A 16,027-nucleotide genomic window follows, 5' to 3' on the forward strand; every position below is an offset into this window, starting at 1 on the left:
TCAATCATGTCAATGTGTGCTTATGGCATTTGAAGCAAATGTGAAATCTCCCTAAAGCTATTACTCAGGAATTAGGATTCAGGTGACAGCAAGTGCAGCTTAATCTTGGAGAGGATGATATGAAGTCTTGCTTTGTTGGCTTGACATGGCGAGCGAGGTGCAACAGCTAAACCCCATTAGTCATTTTCTGGTCCTGATTACTGGAACATTTCACAACCCCGAGACATCCCCTTTTAATTAAATCTGTAATGAACTTCCTGGAAGCAAATACTGAAACAAATGTAAACAGCAGATGAGTCAAATTTTTTTTTTCTTTTTTTTTCACTGCACATTGTTCCTCCAAAAATGACTTGCTTCCAGCTATGAAAGATGTATTAAATACAAGTAGCCCAGAAAGAAGGACGCATGTGTGTTGGGCTCTGTGTAGAAGTAGGCACGGTAGATTAAAAATGACACAACCACAAGATTGTTTTAAATGTACAAAGTTGCACAGTTTTTTTGTTATTTTTTTTTATATCAGTATTTGAAAATATTCCACATTTAAAGTTAAACCAAACAGTGAGAATAAGAAGTAATAACAATAATTAATATCAGCAATAACTAGACTTAAAATCAAATGTTTATATATTTTACTGGAACACCTGAGGGAATAAAATCAAAAGAGAACCCAGAAAAAATAACCACTGAAGTTTTAGAAAAAAAGAAGAGAGACACAAAATAAAGTTAAGACAGGCTCATACAGGTGTCACTCACGTCCTCTGTATGTACAGCACATTCACTCTGCAGTCTCAGAGCCTGCAACGTCAGTGACGGCAGGCGCATGGGTGCATGTGTGAAGGCAGGGTGAAGCAGAACTACAACAGAATCACAAAAACCCATTTGAAGATGGCTAAGATGATGTGTTTCTTTTCCCAAAGTGACAGGACTTTGTTGGAAAAAGTCATCCAAGTATCAAGTGGAAACACAAACAGTTTTTTTATTCCTTTTTTTAAATAATGGTCCCTGGATGCATAAGACATAGCCACTTTTCTGACATCTCCAACCTTTAAAAAATTAATTCAAATTTGTTTCAGTAAGAAACATGACATCAGAATTCATTTAGAGGCAGATTTGAGGGTCACACTTCATGTTTGTCTGTACATTAATATTTTATTCCTCATTTAGATTTTAACCTTCCATCAAAAACACTCAAATTCAAAAGAGGGAAACAGAAATGCAAAGAAACCTTTGGTCAAAGTGTAGTCACAAAGGAAAAGCTGCAATAATTAGATACGAGAATCATTCATCACTCAAAATTAACCAAAAAGAAAAACAAATTAAGGAGAAAACTAAAGTGGTTTTCTAATTGTTTCTCTCTTTTTCTGACAACATGGACCATGGTTCACACCTCCTCCCATACATTTGGGTCTGTAAGTTGTACTGGTTTCCTCACAGAGGAAAGAAGGACAAAAAGAATCTTTTCATGAAAGTCATGTTTGTCTTGATTGTCCACAAAAGAGAAGTGGCAGAAGGATATACAATCACAGCGTAAAACCACAACATCCTTTACTAAAAAGGAATTGAGAGCCGGTAACACACTCCTGAAAAGACTGAACCTGCACTGAATTGGTGCTTTGCCATCTCCGTGTGAATTCTGTGTGTGCAGATGCATCTGTAACTGTCTCAGTTGTTGACTGGTACTCGGTCTTATTCAGCGAGCGTCTTATCCTGTGTCGCTTCATCCTGCAGGCAGCTCTTACGGATGATGGGCAGCGGATGGGCTTCTGTATTAAAAACCCAGTCCTCCAGAGGGAGAAGGTCATCGTCCGAGAAGAGCAGGTACAGATACCTGAGCAAACAAAACAAATATGTTCAATGAAAAATCATGACACACATACTGGAGTACTTCAAGGTCCACGTGTTTGCAAACACATAAGTAAAGCTACTCTCATCTGTGTGATCAGAGCAACCTTAAGCTTGGGTCAAGGCACGGAGCTCGTTTGGTTTTCCACCATTGTCAAGTCTCAGTGGGAACGTTTCAAAGTGCTGCCTACTCCGCTGAATTGGTGAGATTACAAGTTCACGTAAAGGCTTTAAGAATACGTCAGAATCGCATGTTAGTCTGCTCGTATAAATTTGTATATCTCACCATAAAAACCTCTTTCTGAGATTATACAGGACTGTCTCAGAAAATTTGAATATTGTGATTTTCTGTAATGCAATTACAAAAACAAAAACGTCATACATTTTGGATTCATTACAAATCAACTGAAATATTGCAAGTCTTTTATTATTTTAATATTGCTGATCATGGCTTACAGCTTAAGAAAACTCAAATATCCTATCTCAAAAAATTTGAATATTCTGGGAATCTTAATCTTAATCTGTAAGCCATAATCAGCAATATTAAAATAATAAAAGGCTTGCAATATTTCAGTTGATTTGTAATGAATCCAGAATGTATGACATTTTTGTTTTTTTAATTGCATTACAGAAAATAAAGAACTTTATCACAATATTCTAATTTTCTGAGACAGTCCTGTACAGTTAAAAAGAATGAGTGATGTTAAATCAAATAAGCTTTTTTAACTTTTAAATTGATCCTCTCCCTCGCACGCAATTCAAATCTCCTTGAAACCCCTCTGAACTGGTCACCAACAGTGTCCACAGGTTGACCTCATGTCCATGTATGAGTCAGAAGCTGCTTGTGGTGTTTTACTTTGAAAATTCTCTATTATGGTATTCTCATATCTGGCTTCCTGCTTGCTCAATCTGTGGCGTGTAAATTGAATTGATCAAGCAGCGGTCCGCCCAGCGCCAGAATAGACTCAGTGGGTATTTGGAGTGGAAGGATGCTTCCGGTACGCTTTTAAACCCCCCGATCTGTGAGACCACGAGTCAATGTTACACACTGCGTGAGACCTGAGCTTATGTGCTCAAAAGTGCAAACCTTACTTAACATGTCACCTTAAAACTTCCATCAAAAGAACTAACTGGGATGTTACCAATTTAAATAAGCAAGAAATTATGGCTGTCATTGTTAGAAATTAAGGAGAAATGTTTTTTTTTTGTTCCACAAACAAAAAATATAAGGCAGTAGCCATTTGTCTTCGAAAAACGAGGGAGGTAAAAAACATGGCATTAAAATAAAGTAAAAATGTAAAGATTTAAAATATTTAATAACTTTATTTAATATACGAGCTGCAGCTAACTGCTTCTACTGGGGAAATTACCCCTCTGCTGTACAGATATATTTGTGAATAGAGGAAAAATATAAATCAATATTTGATGTGACCACCCTTTCCGTTCAAAACAGCAGTAATGTATCTGTGTATACTTGCACAAAGTAAATTATCTTTTAGGACTGTAGTCAAATATGTAATTAAAAGTAACTAGCTACCCACTGGCTTGTGACTCGGTGAATGGAGATTGAAGGGTCCGGGCCCGCCAGGTACCAGGCACCTGGCTCAGCCCTCTGGAGATGAAGGTGACTAGTAGCTATACTTCATTCCCACATAATTAGCACATAACTGGCCACAGCGCTCTGTTGGCACAATTAAGTCTGTCTGGAATTACATGACAAGATGGAGCATCTGGGCTAGACCATCTCCACGCAAGGAGTGGTCAAACCAAATATTAATTAAGTTTTTATTCTATTTGCTCACTTTTCATTCTGTAAATAAAAAAGTACCATCACAAAACAGCCAATTGGCAATATATTAACATTAGCAAGTCTTGTTTTCTTTAATCTCTTCAAGCTTCAATGATGTAGAGAGTGGGAGTTTATTTTACCAAAACACTCCCTGGGATCACTCAGGATCCATCTTAATACCAGGTGTAAATAGCTTCAAAGTATCACTGAGAGATAAGAACTTGTGATTTAAAAAAAACTAATTATAGCTCAGCATCCCCTATTTCTCAGTGATGCCGAAAATACACCTTGAATTGAAACTTGTATGAAAATTTACTCTCGCATAGAGAAACTGTCTTGTACCACTGCATCTGAGCTCAGTAAGCCACATGATTTGGGTTATATGACAATCGTAAATGCTGCAGTACATACATGCTGGTCCTGTTCTGGCATATTTCTGATAGTGTCATTTAACTGAAATTCATTTCTTGACGTTGATTACTTGAAAAAAGCTGCACTACTTGGAACATATAAATTATTCACCATTAGAGTTGGTCTTTGGTCTAGATTCGTCATTTTTCTTCTAAAGAGGCACATTAAGGGTCGAACAAGACTGATTGAAGCTGGATTGCTTTTAAAAATAAAAAAAAACTTTAATCTTATACACCATATGATATAATTTAGCAGTCTGAAATGTTTGCCCAATGACTTGAGAATGAGGGGAAGAAAAATGGAGGGTTTCCTCTTCATACTTTTTGAGCAAAAAGCATACGACACGTAATTGGAATCACTTTTAAAGTTAACATAGACTCCCATTTAACTGTCATGGCAACAATGGTTTGCGTATCCAAGTATCAAAATGCCTTTTCTTTCCACAGTGGGGAGATAAAAGAGATGAAATTAGACTTACTTAAGCGTCTCTGAGAGGAAGAAGCTCTGCTGCATGTTGTCGTGGTTGACGGTCGTGGTGTAAACATCACGGATCCCGGAGAAGCCAGACTCGACTCTGCAGTGCTGCTCCAGAGCCTGGTGTTGGGCAGAGAGGGCATATTCAAATGAGAACAAGACCACGAGTGAGTATCAAATGAGCTTTGACTGCAAACTGCACTTATGAAATCTGAGGACAAGATCAAAAAACTATTTGGTTTTCTGCTGATTACATTAGCACAAAAAGAGTAAACCCTTTGCTTGGTAATACCAACCGTGTACGCATAAGGAAAAGTAATGGATCTCGTCAAGCACTTCAGCTGGCTACACAAGTAAAACCCAACTAATGCAAAATCTGACAAGGGTGAATGGAGAGTGGCTGAGCTCGCCGAGCAGATTAGTTCATTATTACCGCAGCTACAAAGAGCTGGCTTATACATGCTAATTAACAAAAGGCCCTGACATGTTAATGCTTGATGTTCCTGAGCAGAACTGTTGTACTCTGCGTCCAACCTTCTCGCCTGATAATTACAGGCCCGTCAAACTCGTCAGCCTGATCTCTCCTCTTCCGCTAAATTATTGCTAACTCCATCAGGCCAGGCCCGTGTAGTTTACCACAGTTAATGTCCTGTCCGTGGCCACATTAATAAGGGTGATCTCTGCGCAGCCTTCACCCCATGCTAGTGAATTTGCTTGATATACCAGCTAGTGTACAGTGCCAAACAATATCAGGGAGCTGGTCAGGGGTAACTGAGGGCACCAAAGGGAGGAGAAAAATATATAATGTGCAGTAACTTCCTCTTGAATAATTTGTTAAAGTGGCAATACTTGTGTTTAATGTGCTTTATAGTTCAGTTAATTTAGCTTGGATTAAGAAAACGATATGATTACCATACAAAACTGTGTTCAATATGAGTTGTTTAGCAAATTAAAATGAATCACTAACAGCTGAAACCATGCAAGTCCACCAAGTACACCCTATTTCAATTCTGAAATTGTTTTGTGACTTGTGACCCCATAGTGCAGCAATGGGCAACATTTCTTTCTGATAGCGACACATTTCTGCAGTCGAAGCTGACACAGGGCCACACATCAGATGATTCAATTAAAACAGCAGCAGTAGTAAACACAACTCTATTGTACTGCGGCCCTGTGGATACTGTACTGCTCTGTAAACAGGGTTTGTATGAATATTGATTTGGAAAACTTTGAGGTTTTTTTTCCTTTTTACGGCAAAAGCTAGTTTGTGCTGTAGTTGGTTGAACTATGTCTTCGCTGAAAAATGTATTAGTGTTCCCTAACTACAGGGCAATACTCGACTTATCAGTGAATTAATACTTACGACAAATAATGAAAATGTCCCAACAGTCCGTCTGATTGGGCTCTGCTGCACTACTCATCCGGTTAAATGGCAGTACCAAGCGCAGACTATATTTTTAAATCAGCTGAAGAATCCTTGCCAAAAGTGGATTCATTAATTTAATCATTTTCAGAGGGCTGGATTTAAATGCAAAATTTTTCTTATGCGTGCCTAAGTGGATGGGTTTTTGCAGTGTGGGATTCAGCGTCCTGCTCCAAAATACTGACATGTGATGAGCTGAGGACTGTTAAAAACTTGAGACTGAGGTTGGTGCTCAGAAGATGCACAGATCATTTCGAGAGGAGACAATGTGTGAAAGATGCATCTCCAACTAAGTCACAAGAAACTCAAATATTACTTTAACTTAGTAGAAAATGTGATGTGTGATATTTAATTTCTTATCTCTTGTCAACTTAATCTCTTTTGTTAATATACATCCATCTCAGTCCTGCAACACCATCTGAGCATTTATACTAATGCAATTTCTGATTCTTCAGAGAACACTGCAGTACAAAGCTACATTCACAAATACAACTTAACCTTGTGCAGAGGTGGGTTTGCCATCTGAACTATCATATAAAGTGGACCTTCACCTAGTGGAAACTGTTATTGTTGTCAGACATATCAGCATTCCCCATTTTTTCTTCTAAGAAATGTACCATGTGTTTACTGGAGCAAAGATACAAAGAACTGGTTCTAGCAAGTCTGTGATGTATGGAGTTGTATCTATTGGCAAATGTCTTTTATAGCATTAAGTCAGTATTAACATAATGTGCTTTTTATTATTATTATTATTTTTGATGGGAATGTAAGTTACTTTATTTAAAGTGCTAGAAGAAGCTGAACATGCCAAGCAGCATTTTTCCTCATATGACGTAAATAAGCCCGTGTTGGGAAGTTACACCCGCTGCACCGACACTCTTAGCTCCTTTGACTTTGTATGATGTCTTTAGATGAGTGACAGTTCACATGCCACCATTTTCAAATAATGGATATTTCTAATATCTTGATCCTATAGTAGAAGAATAAATAATAATAATAATAATCAGTTAAAGAGTCATGTTTATTCTTTTGTATTATTTGATCTGATCCAAAGAGAGTCTTTACTTGAAACTGAACAGATAAGCAGCTTCTTATTTGTGAGACCTATTTTGAAGCGATAAGCAAGCAAACAAACATGCTGAATCACTGGTCAATTACAGGCTCCTCATTTACAACGTGTCATTTTGACTTTCAGCTAATAGCCACTTCTCCTGCCAGACGGTTTTGGTCTTAATTGACTTAATTATCACAACCATTTTTGTCCCCGTGTTTGTAAATCAGCACAGTTTTAGAACGTCACCTGCCAGATTGAACAGTCCTTTCATTGCTGTTAATGATTTTGGGGGGGATTAATCAAAAAATCCATAAAATGTCACAGATTTATTTGACGTCATTGAGGTTACTAAGAGCCTATAAACATGATTTCTTATGACCACAAGTGGTTAATATTTAATTACAATATGGTTACTATAATTTTTGCTTGCTTTTCGAACCTCCTGATTGATGAAGCACTTGCACGTACAGTATGGAGGACGAAAAACTGACATACTTAAAAATAAAAGCAGAGATATATATTTTTCATTTTCCTTACATATGCTTTGGTTGTTTTTACATTCCCTCATCTCTTTTGACTTTACCTTATGCATTTCTGCTTCATTATGTAAATGAGGAGGGCTGGTCTTCTGGTCCAGCTCCTCCACTATTGGTCAGTAAACAGGAAGAAGCAGGATCGGTCCAAAATTAAGACTATTGGCGGTGACACACTGGGATAAACATAAATACCCCTCACATTCGTTGTAATATATGTATAATGCTGCTCTCATGCCTTGTTGTTTACACAATCAGGCCTCACTGAAGACTGAATATTGTCCAATGGATATAGTCTCCTGGGACAAGGATGTGGAAACCGCCGGTTACGCAACTGTTCCTTGCTGTTTAATGAGCAATAGTAGAGGAGCTGGACCAAGAAGGGCAGCCCTCCTAATTTGCATAATGATGCAGAAATGTTTATTTAGCTTTATTCATCCCCAAGGGGAAATTTTGTAGTCATCGAAGTCCGCCGTGCTAGGGTTTAGTTTTTTTTGTGTGTTCCCTTCCCACCCAACACAACTGTCGCTTTATACAGGAAAACTACGTATTAAAAGATAATCGTCTTGTCTTAACTGCATGCAGCTTTCTCAGTGCTGAGTCATGCAAAGAGCTGGATCTTCTAACTAATTCTGTTGAGCTGAGAAGTTTACTAGATGCCGAAGTGCTCCTTAAAGAGCTGAATCCCTTGCTTGCTCTTAAAAGTAGGTATAGACCCCGCGGATCGGACAGAGTTTGGTCAGTCATTCCACCACCGGGGAACAGTGGAGGAGAAGAGTCTGGCTCCATAGTACGGATGTCTAATTTGTCAACTCAGAAATGCTCCAAAGCAAGAAATGTTTTAGCACAAGTCCAGAAGGCCTTGACCTCTGTGTCTTTAAAACAAAGACAGCATTTACTGTAAAACTCATGTTGTAAGGTGGTCATGTATTGATTTTGGGTTTATGTAGCATCCATGTTCTGCTTTCATCTGAAACTGAGCTTAGCAGCTCAGTCAGCACCAGTAGCAATGCTCATTGTTTTTGGAGGCTTTTGTTATGTTTGTTCATGTGACCTTCACAACAGTGTTGATGATCTCACCTCAACAGCCTCCCAGCCCCACTCTCTGTATTTGGGGTCATGGGTCAGTCTCCACATGTACATGTAGCTTTCAATGACTTCTGGTCGCAGGATGTAGTATCTGTCGCTCAGCCTGGTTGCTGTGGCTTCAGCTCCACTGTCAAACCTGAACGCCTCTGGTCCCAGTTTAGTTGCTAAAAACAACAACAAAATACAGACCACAGATTATTTACTGATGTATGGCAAATGGAGGCAAAAACATTACCTGTGTTTAGAAGCCTTTCATTTTTTTGGCTTCTTTTTAAAAAAAAAGAAGAAAAAAGCATCTTTCTATTTCTGTTTTTGAGAGCGTGAGAATTTGAGAGCGTTCTACAAAGAGTTAATTCAACATGAATGTGTGTTGTTACCATAGGCAAGGACATGTGTGTTTGCATAGCAACAGCTTCAATTTGGAAACATTCTTAAAACACTATTTTTTAATCTTAAGTCAACAATATTTATTCTTTTACTCATGTGGATTTAAATAATCAAAATGTGGTCATTTGTAAATAAAATCGGAATGTTACAAGAAGTTGTTGTCGCAGGGTTTCTCATTGTACTGCACCTACAGAAAAAAGAAACTGAACAACAAATGGTTTACAACTCTCACAAACCCACAGAATACATCAATCCCTGGGCTAGAAGTACTGAAACTGCACTTCCACACGGAAAACTGAACCACAAAACATTTAAGAGGGGAAAGGGGGGAGGTGCCCTGTTAGAAGTAATAGCAGCAGAAGTAGTGAGATATATGGACCCACAGTTTTATAATACAGAATTTGGAGTCTAAGGCCCCGTTTACACGTAGCCGGGTATTTACAAAAACGCATATTTTCCCCTCTCCGTTTTCAAAAATATCCTCGTTTACACGGACCCGCATTCGAAAACGCTGTTAAGGTGCTATGAGCAGCCAAACCTGCAGGGGGCAGTGTGACGAGAAGCGTAAAGTCCTGCTAGCCAATCAGAATCCTGGAAAAAAACATAAACAACTGACACGTTTAGACCACTTCCAGTTACTTCCAAGATGGCGCGAGAGTCTTACGTTTGGACCGACAGAGAGGTGGAATTACTTTTAAATGTTACGTTAGACTATAAAACTAGTAAGATACAAGAAGGTGTTGACTGGGAGTCGTGTCAACCTAAGTATGGGGATATACTGGCTCTGTTTTTAGAACAGTACCCAACGGAGACCTCTGAGGATTTTCCTCATCGGAAGGAGGACGTTAGTCGGACCTCGCTAACGACAAAACTGAAGGCAGTTAGAGGAAAATACCGGAAAGCAGTTGACACTGGGCGTAAGAGTGGACACGGTAGAGTAGTACTCCTGTACTTTGAACTCTGCGAGCAGGTGTGGGGTGGTTCACCGGCCACTACAACGTTGTCGTCCGGTGTTGAAAGTACGGACCTGGACGAATCATTCACACCATCGACTTCCTCGGGCTTGTCGAGCTTGTCGGCGCAGGATGTCGGGTCAGAAACTGAAGCAGAACGTGGTGAAAGTGTGGCCCCCAGAGAACGTGACGAAAGTGTGGCCCCCAGAGAACGTGACGAAAGTGTGGCCCCCAGAGTGAAGGAGAGGAGAGACCTGCTTCATGTATGTATATATTTGTTACATTTATGTTCATGAACATAGAATAGAGTTTTGTGTGTCTGCTGAACTGTGTATGATTTGTTTGTACAGTTATACTATTCTACAGGACTGTCTCAGAAAATTTGAATATTCTGGTGCCTTTGTCATTCATGTGATGTGTACATAATTCACCTGCATAGAGATGTTAGTCACAGCATTACCATGCAGCGTTTATTCAGGTTATAATATACAATATTGTGATAAAGTTCTTTATTTTCTGTAATGCAATTAAAAAAAAAAACAAAAATGTCATACATTCTGGATTAATTACAAATCAACTGAAATATTGCAAGCCTTTTATTATTTTAATATTGCTGATTATGGTTTACAGTTTAAGATTAAGATTCCCAGAATATTCTAATTTTTTGAGAAAGGATATTTGAGTTTTATTAAGCTGTAAGCCATGATCAGCAATATTAAAATAATAAAAGGCTTGCAATATTTCAGTTGATTTGCAAATGAATCCAGAATGTATGACATTTTTGTTTTTGTAATCGCATTACAGAACATCACAATATTTAAATTTTCTGAGACAGTCCTGTATATTCCAATAATTTATTGAGATGTTTAGTCTTAAGGACTTGTTCATAGTTTGATTATGCTGAGGGAAATGTAGACCATCAATTATTGTATTATGTTATCAAATTAGATTGTATAGGATGGGTTTACTTCTGCAAATTACCATGTTTTAATATATTTTGTTTTTGGTCTACTTTGTAAAGGCAAAACTGAAGGGACACCGACATGAAAGGCTGAAGAGAAGACTGCCAGCTGAGGTCCAGTCACAGAATGCTGTTGAAGAGGACCAAAGCATCAAGAGGAGGCTGGTCGAGATTCTGGAAACCTCTGAAAAACAGGCGTCTGAGAACTTCAACAGATTAACCGATACTCTTGATAGGCTTACTGCTTCAATTGGTGATGGCTTTGCTCTCCTGCAGCGGGTTGTGAATACACCCCCACCAGTGCCACATTACAGCATGCCATTCGAGGGAAGAGGTCCTTATGGACAGATGTATGCACACACACCACTACGCCCATATCCCCCAAATTTAAATTCAGCACTTCACACATTCCCACACAACTCAACGGCCGGCAATAGAACACGGAATGCTGTACCACTTAGCACCATCAACCCAACCCAACAGACACCTGATGAAGGAATGCAGCAGTTTTCATATACCCGGTCTCTTTTTGAGGACGATTGATGACCTCCTTTTGTGAGTCATGGCCGTTCCTGCACTGCGTTATTCTTGAAGCCTCTTGAAAAGTTTAATTGGATGATGCTTTTATTTAATCATCCAAATGTGTATTATAGAGGCAGCTTATTTGCACTATGTTTGTCTGACATTTTTTTTTGTGACTCTTTACAGTGTCAGATCTGTTCAGAAATAAAAAGTCTGAAAACTAATTCAGGTGTGTGTCTGTGTGATTAATCGCCATAAGAGTAAAACCGAGTCAGATCAACAAAGCTTTCCCACATAACAATTTGGAATATCTCTATGTGAACAATGGCATTCAACTAAACCAAACATTTAGACTTGGCAGTCTCTATTCAAGTGACTTATTGTAAACAACTTTAAATGTAAAAAAAAAAGCCAAAAAATGTAAACTTAAAATGTTTTAATTACTAAAGGTGCACACAGACATTTTGAACATTTTTGTTAACACAATTGCCCTAACATTAATTTCTTATTAGAAATAATTTTAAGCAACAACACTGGTTCTCTCTCTCAAACACAGTGGAGAAAAGTGTCCCTTTTATGGATCCAGGAATTGCGTGAGGATTCTCCTGACCCTCTTCCCTTCTGCTGTCAAGCTGTCTCTGACGGCTAGTTCTGAATCCGGTTGGTTGTCCCTGTCGTACTGAACTGCCTCAGTAACACTGTTGTCGTCTATCCTGTCCTTTGAAGCTTCACAATAATTATGCAGCACAAAGCAAGCATAAATGACAAAGGGAAGGTCATTCAGATTAATGTCCATCGCCCTTCTCAGGACTCCGAACCGTGCTTTTAGTCTCCCAAATGCACACTCAATCACCATTCGTGCTCGGCACAAACTTAGTCCAAAGTACTGTTCCTGGGCAGTGTGTCCCCCATTTGCATATTCTTTCATGAGATATGGGAGCAGTGGGTATGCAGGATCGCCGAGTAGATAAACTGGTATGGCCTCTTCGTCATCAACAAGGTACCTTGGACAGGGTGGGATTTTTCCATTTTTCAGGCAGGTGTTCAGTGAGGAGTTGGCAAAAACACGGGCGTCATGCACACTCCCGGGCCATTTCACTACCACGTCCAGAAAAGAATACTTGTAATCCGAGGTGGCTTGGATATTCAAAGTAAACCTCCCTTTTCTGTTCAGGTAGTCAGTGGGATTATCTGATGGTTGCTTGATCTCCACATGAGTCCCATCCACAGCACCCAGGCACTGAGGGAGACCGTGAGCCTGTTCAAATCCCTGCACAAGTTGCTGGACAGCAGATTCTGTTGTGGGCAGTTTCATGTATTTAGGACCCAAGTGCACAGTTATTGCTTTACACACCTGTCTGACGATTATTGAAACGGCAGATCTAGATAGACCAAATGCGTTTGCCGTCTTGCGCAGTCTACCCTCGTCAGCTAAATAGTACAGTGTGCAGGCTACTTTTTTCATTACACTGACCGGGGACCGCATCACAGTTGTCTGCCCTTCTATGTGGGGGCGCAGTAACTCCGACAGGGACAGTAGCGATGACCGTGACATCCTGAAGTTCTCACGCCATTCCTCCGGGACAACAACTTCGTTTTCAAAGTTTTCCCACCAGCGAGCGGTCCGCCCTGGTCGGATCCAAAAACGACGCCGACGCCGTTGGCACGCAACCCTCTGCCTGCCAACGGAATGAAGTTGATGTAAGATCGTTGATACAATTGCAGACCTCCGAGCAGTCCTTCTCCTCTGCTCGTTGACAAAATACTGCAGTTGTGAATGCAAACGCAAACAGGCAAAAAGTGTTTGCAAAAGCGTTAAAACCAGTAATGCTTTAACAGCTTCCATCGCTCGCGGTCATGGAGCTATTATATAACGGTCCAGTCCGGTCGCGGTGGCCAAACAAATTGTAAACACCGGTCGCACTCATGACGCTGTTGGTGATGACGCTGCTGGTGACGTTTCTGTCGCATAATGTGACGTAAATCTCCGTTTTCCTCCGTTTCCCTCTGTTTAGACGCAAACGGGAAAACGGAGTTTTTGAAAATCTCCACTTTGGCCGGAGTTTTCAGAAATGATCGTTTTTGGTGACTTGGACCTCCGTTTCCGTGTAAACGAACGGCCAAAACGCATGAAAACGCCTCCGTTTTGGTAAATACCCGGCTACGTGTAAACGGGGCCTAAATTCAAATCGTTTCTGGACTTCAAGTGACAAATTGAAAAGAAAAAAAAGGCTGGATGAGAAACCACCCCCCGGCCCACCCCCTTTCTTTTCAAATTAACTATCTTCTTGTATTGTTCACTCTAACGCACCGACTTGGCAGCGGCTTGCGATCTTCTGTTCGGTCACTTTTAATGATTCCCAAGTTGAGGCTCAAAACCAGCAGAGAACGAGCCGTTGCAAATCAGAGCCCTGTAGCTCCACCACAGCCTGCCATAGCAAATCAGGGAATTAACTTTTTTCAATCACAGTAAAGATTGAGGGCCATGTTTCAATTGTGCATGTACAACACAACAGCTTTTTTCTTTTTCTTTTTCTCCCCCAACAATGTTGTGGATAATCAAGCAAACATTGTGTGGTATAATTACCGTTTTTCACAGTGAGGTGCACCAAGAGACCGGTATATCTCTGCAGGACTACTTTTTATCAACTTCTACAGATATGGCTCAAGTGTAAAACCAGAAGTGCTGCTTACACTGTCAAGTGAACTGCCTCGAAATAATTTCAGATTAGCATTTCACTCAACTGCATTTACTGTTAAATTGAGCTGTCATTTATCTGTCGATTCTTTCAGTTTGACTTTTCCAGTTAATTTTCCCTCTATATTGAAGACATTAACAGGGGCTACAACGCTCTGTCAATCTGTCTTTCTTTCAGCATTGGTCATAGAAAAACATGAATCTTCAGTCTGATTCTTGAAACTCTTTCTAGCACCAGTTTCACAGCACTAGTCCTACGAGTTCCTCAAAATCTGCATCGAGATATACTCCAGGTCCACCAAGGGCTTCTTTGGGAATTAAACAGTATTTTGTGAGGCAAAACTCCCTCTGGCTCAGAATACATTATCCTCTTGACAACCTGAGCTTATGCAAAGTAATCTGACAACACATCCTTGGAAATCCTCCAACGTCCATTCAACTAGCTGAAAGTCTGAAATGCAAATTTCCTTAAACTCACACCTGTAAACTCTAAACTGTTTGGAACAAATCATTAAATCCAACAGCAGCTAATATTAATAATTTTCTCTCAAAAAAGGATCAATTCTGGTCCGTATTCAGCTGGTGACTGGAAACAGGCGTTGAGAAATCCACTTAAATGCATCGTGTCTTCAGTGTGGTTGTTTTTCACAGTGGATACAGAATACGCCAAAATATTTAAGGTTTAAAGGGACCAACAACTCGTAAACAGCGTCAAACCGCTGAACTGCTAGAGCTTTGAGGATTCACCAGTGTTTTTAAAATAGTCTGCATAGTTTGGCGGCCCAAGAACACACTTGACAAACTCACATATTTTTATTTTGCTCTATCTAGAATGGCTTAATACTGTAAACCTGCTCAATGGGGGGAAATCTCCTCCGGTTACAACGTCACCAAATAAACTTGTAAACTTGTAAAAGTGTATTTGATACGTTTAAGAAGATGGATACCTTTTTCTCTTCCTTGTACTGATTTCTCATCAGTTTAAGGCTGTGAAGACAGCAGGGATCCATAACCTCAGCAACAGGAAAGCCCTTTATGGTATTAGTGAAGTGGCAGCCACTCTGCACACACGCAGAAGCAAATCTCGCTTCTTTTTTTTCCCCCAGCAGTCAGTTAATTCAAGAGCTGTTAAGCACCATCCAGGTTCTGTAAGAGAAACCTGGTGGAAGACTATGAAAGGGAAAGCCGAAGAAGCCTTTTGAGGCTGCAGATCAAAAGTGTTCAAAGCCTATCAAGAAAGCCGTTATGTGATGAGTCACAGCAGCTTAAGGCTGAAGTGAAGGTGAAGGAATGGTTGGGGATGAAGCCTTACCTCCTTTTTCTTTCTTCCAACTAAATGACAACAAATTGTGTTTATTCATGTCAGTATCACTCCGAGCGTCCATGTTTGCCTACGGTTGTGAGACTTTAAGAAAATAACTTGCTCCTTTATTAGACCTGTCATTTTATTCTTTTTTCCTTTTTTTCTTTTTGTGATGCGGAGGTGAAGCCACCTAGAATGCTCTCATTTTGAGTCATGAGAAAATTAAAACGCCTGGGGAGCTTTTAATTCACAATATTTCTCTCCTAAACCGTTTCCGCAACACGAGTGCCCTGATAATATCTGTTAACGAGATAAAAACCCAACATTATACATTTGAATTAAATATAAAATATGTTTCCTAGCACAAGTATTAGATGTTAAGAAATTATGTATTCCATCAAATGAAAACGGATATACGGTTGGGGGATATTTACAGCTCCCTTAGATTCCCTTTTAGTTACAGTTCAGCAACCTGAGGGGGAAGTCGTGCACAGTGGGGTCAGATTGGGAACGCAGCACATGCATTGACGGCTTGGGCTGAATTATTTATAAGAATATGCTTTCTCCCTCTCCAGCAATTGTCTGCAT

At 39.8% G+C, this 16,027-nt stretch overlaps 2 protein-coding genes across 2 annotated transcripts in view; one reads left to right on the forward strand and one right to left on the reverse strand.

Annotated features, from left to right (window-relative positions):
* Positions 1–477: 477 nt before the first annotated feature.
* The window catches only part of LOC133437352 (mannosyl-oligosaccharide 1,2-alpha-mannosidase IA), a 231,329-nt gene continuing 215,779 nt past the window's right edge, over positions 478–16,027 (reverse strand). Inside the window, exons 10-12 of the mRNA XM_061717291.1 lie at positions 8,607–8,779; positions 4,521–4,636; positions 478–1,828 (exon numbers count right to left, since the gene is read on the reverse strand). Of these exons, the coding sequence (XP_061573275.1) occupies positions 1,687–1,828; positions 4,521–4,636; positions 8,607–8,779 (431 nt within the window). The 3' untranslated portion in view covers positions 478–1,686. The remainder of the gene's footprint in view (positions 1,829–4,520; positions 4,637–8,606; positions 8,780–16,027) is intronic.
* LOC133441093 (uncharacterized) lies at positions 9,612–11,633 on the forward strand. The gene is made up of 2 exons (XM_061718482.1): positions 9,612–10,218; positions 10,977–11,633. The coding sequence occupies exons 1-2, from the start codon at positions 9,649–9,651 to the stop codon at positions 11,457–11,459; spliced, it is 1,053 nt and encodes a 350-aa protein (XP_061574466.1). The 5' UTR covers positions 9,612–9,648; the 3' UTR covers positions 11,460–11,633.

The sequence above is a fragment of the Cololabis saira genome, chromosome 3 (assembly GCF_033807715.1).
Source record: "Cololabis saira isolate AMF1-May2022 chromosome 3, fColSai1.1, whole genome shotgun sequence".
Classification (NCBI taxonomy): domain Eukaryota; kingdom Metazoa; phylum Chordata; class Actinopteri; order Beloniformes; family Belonidae; genus Cololabis; species Cololabis saira.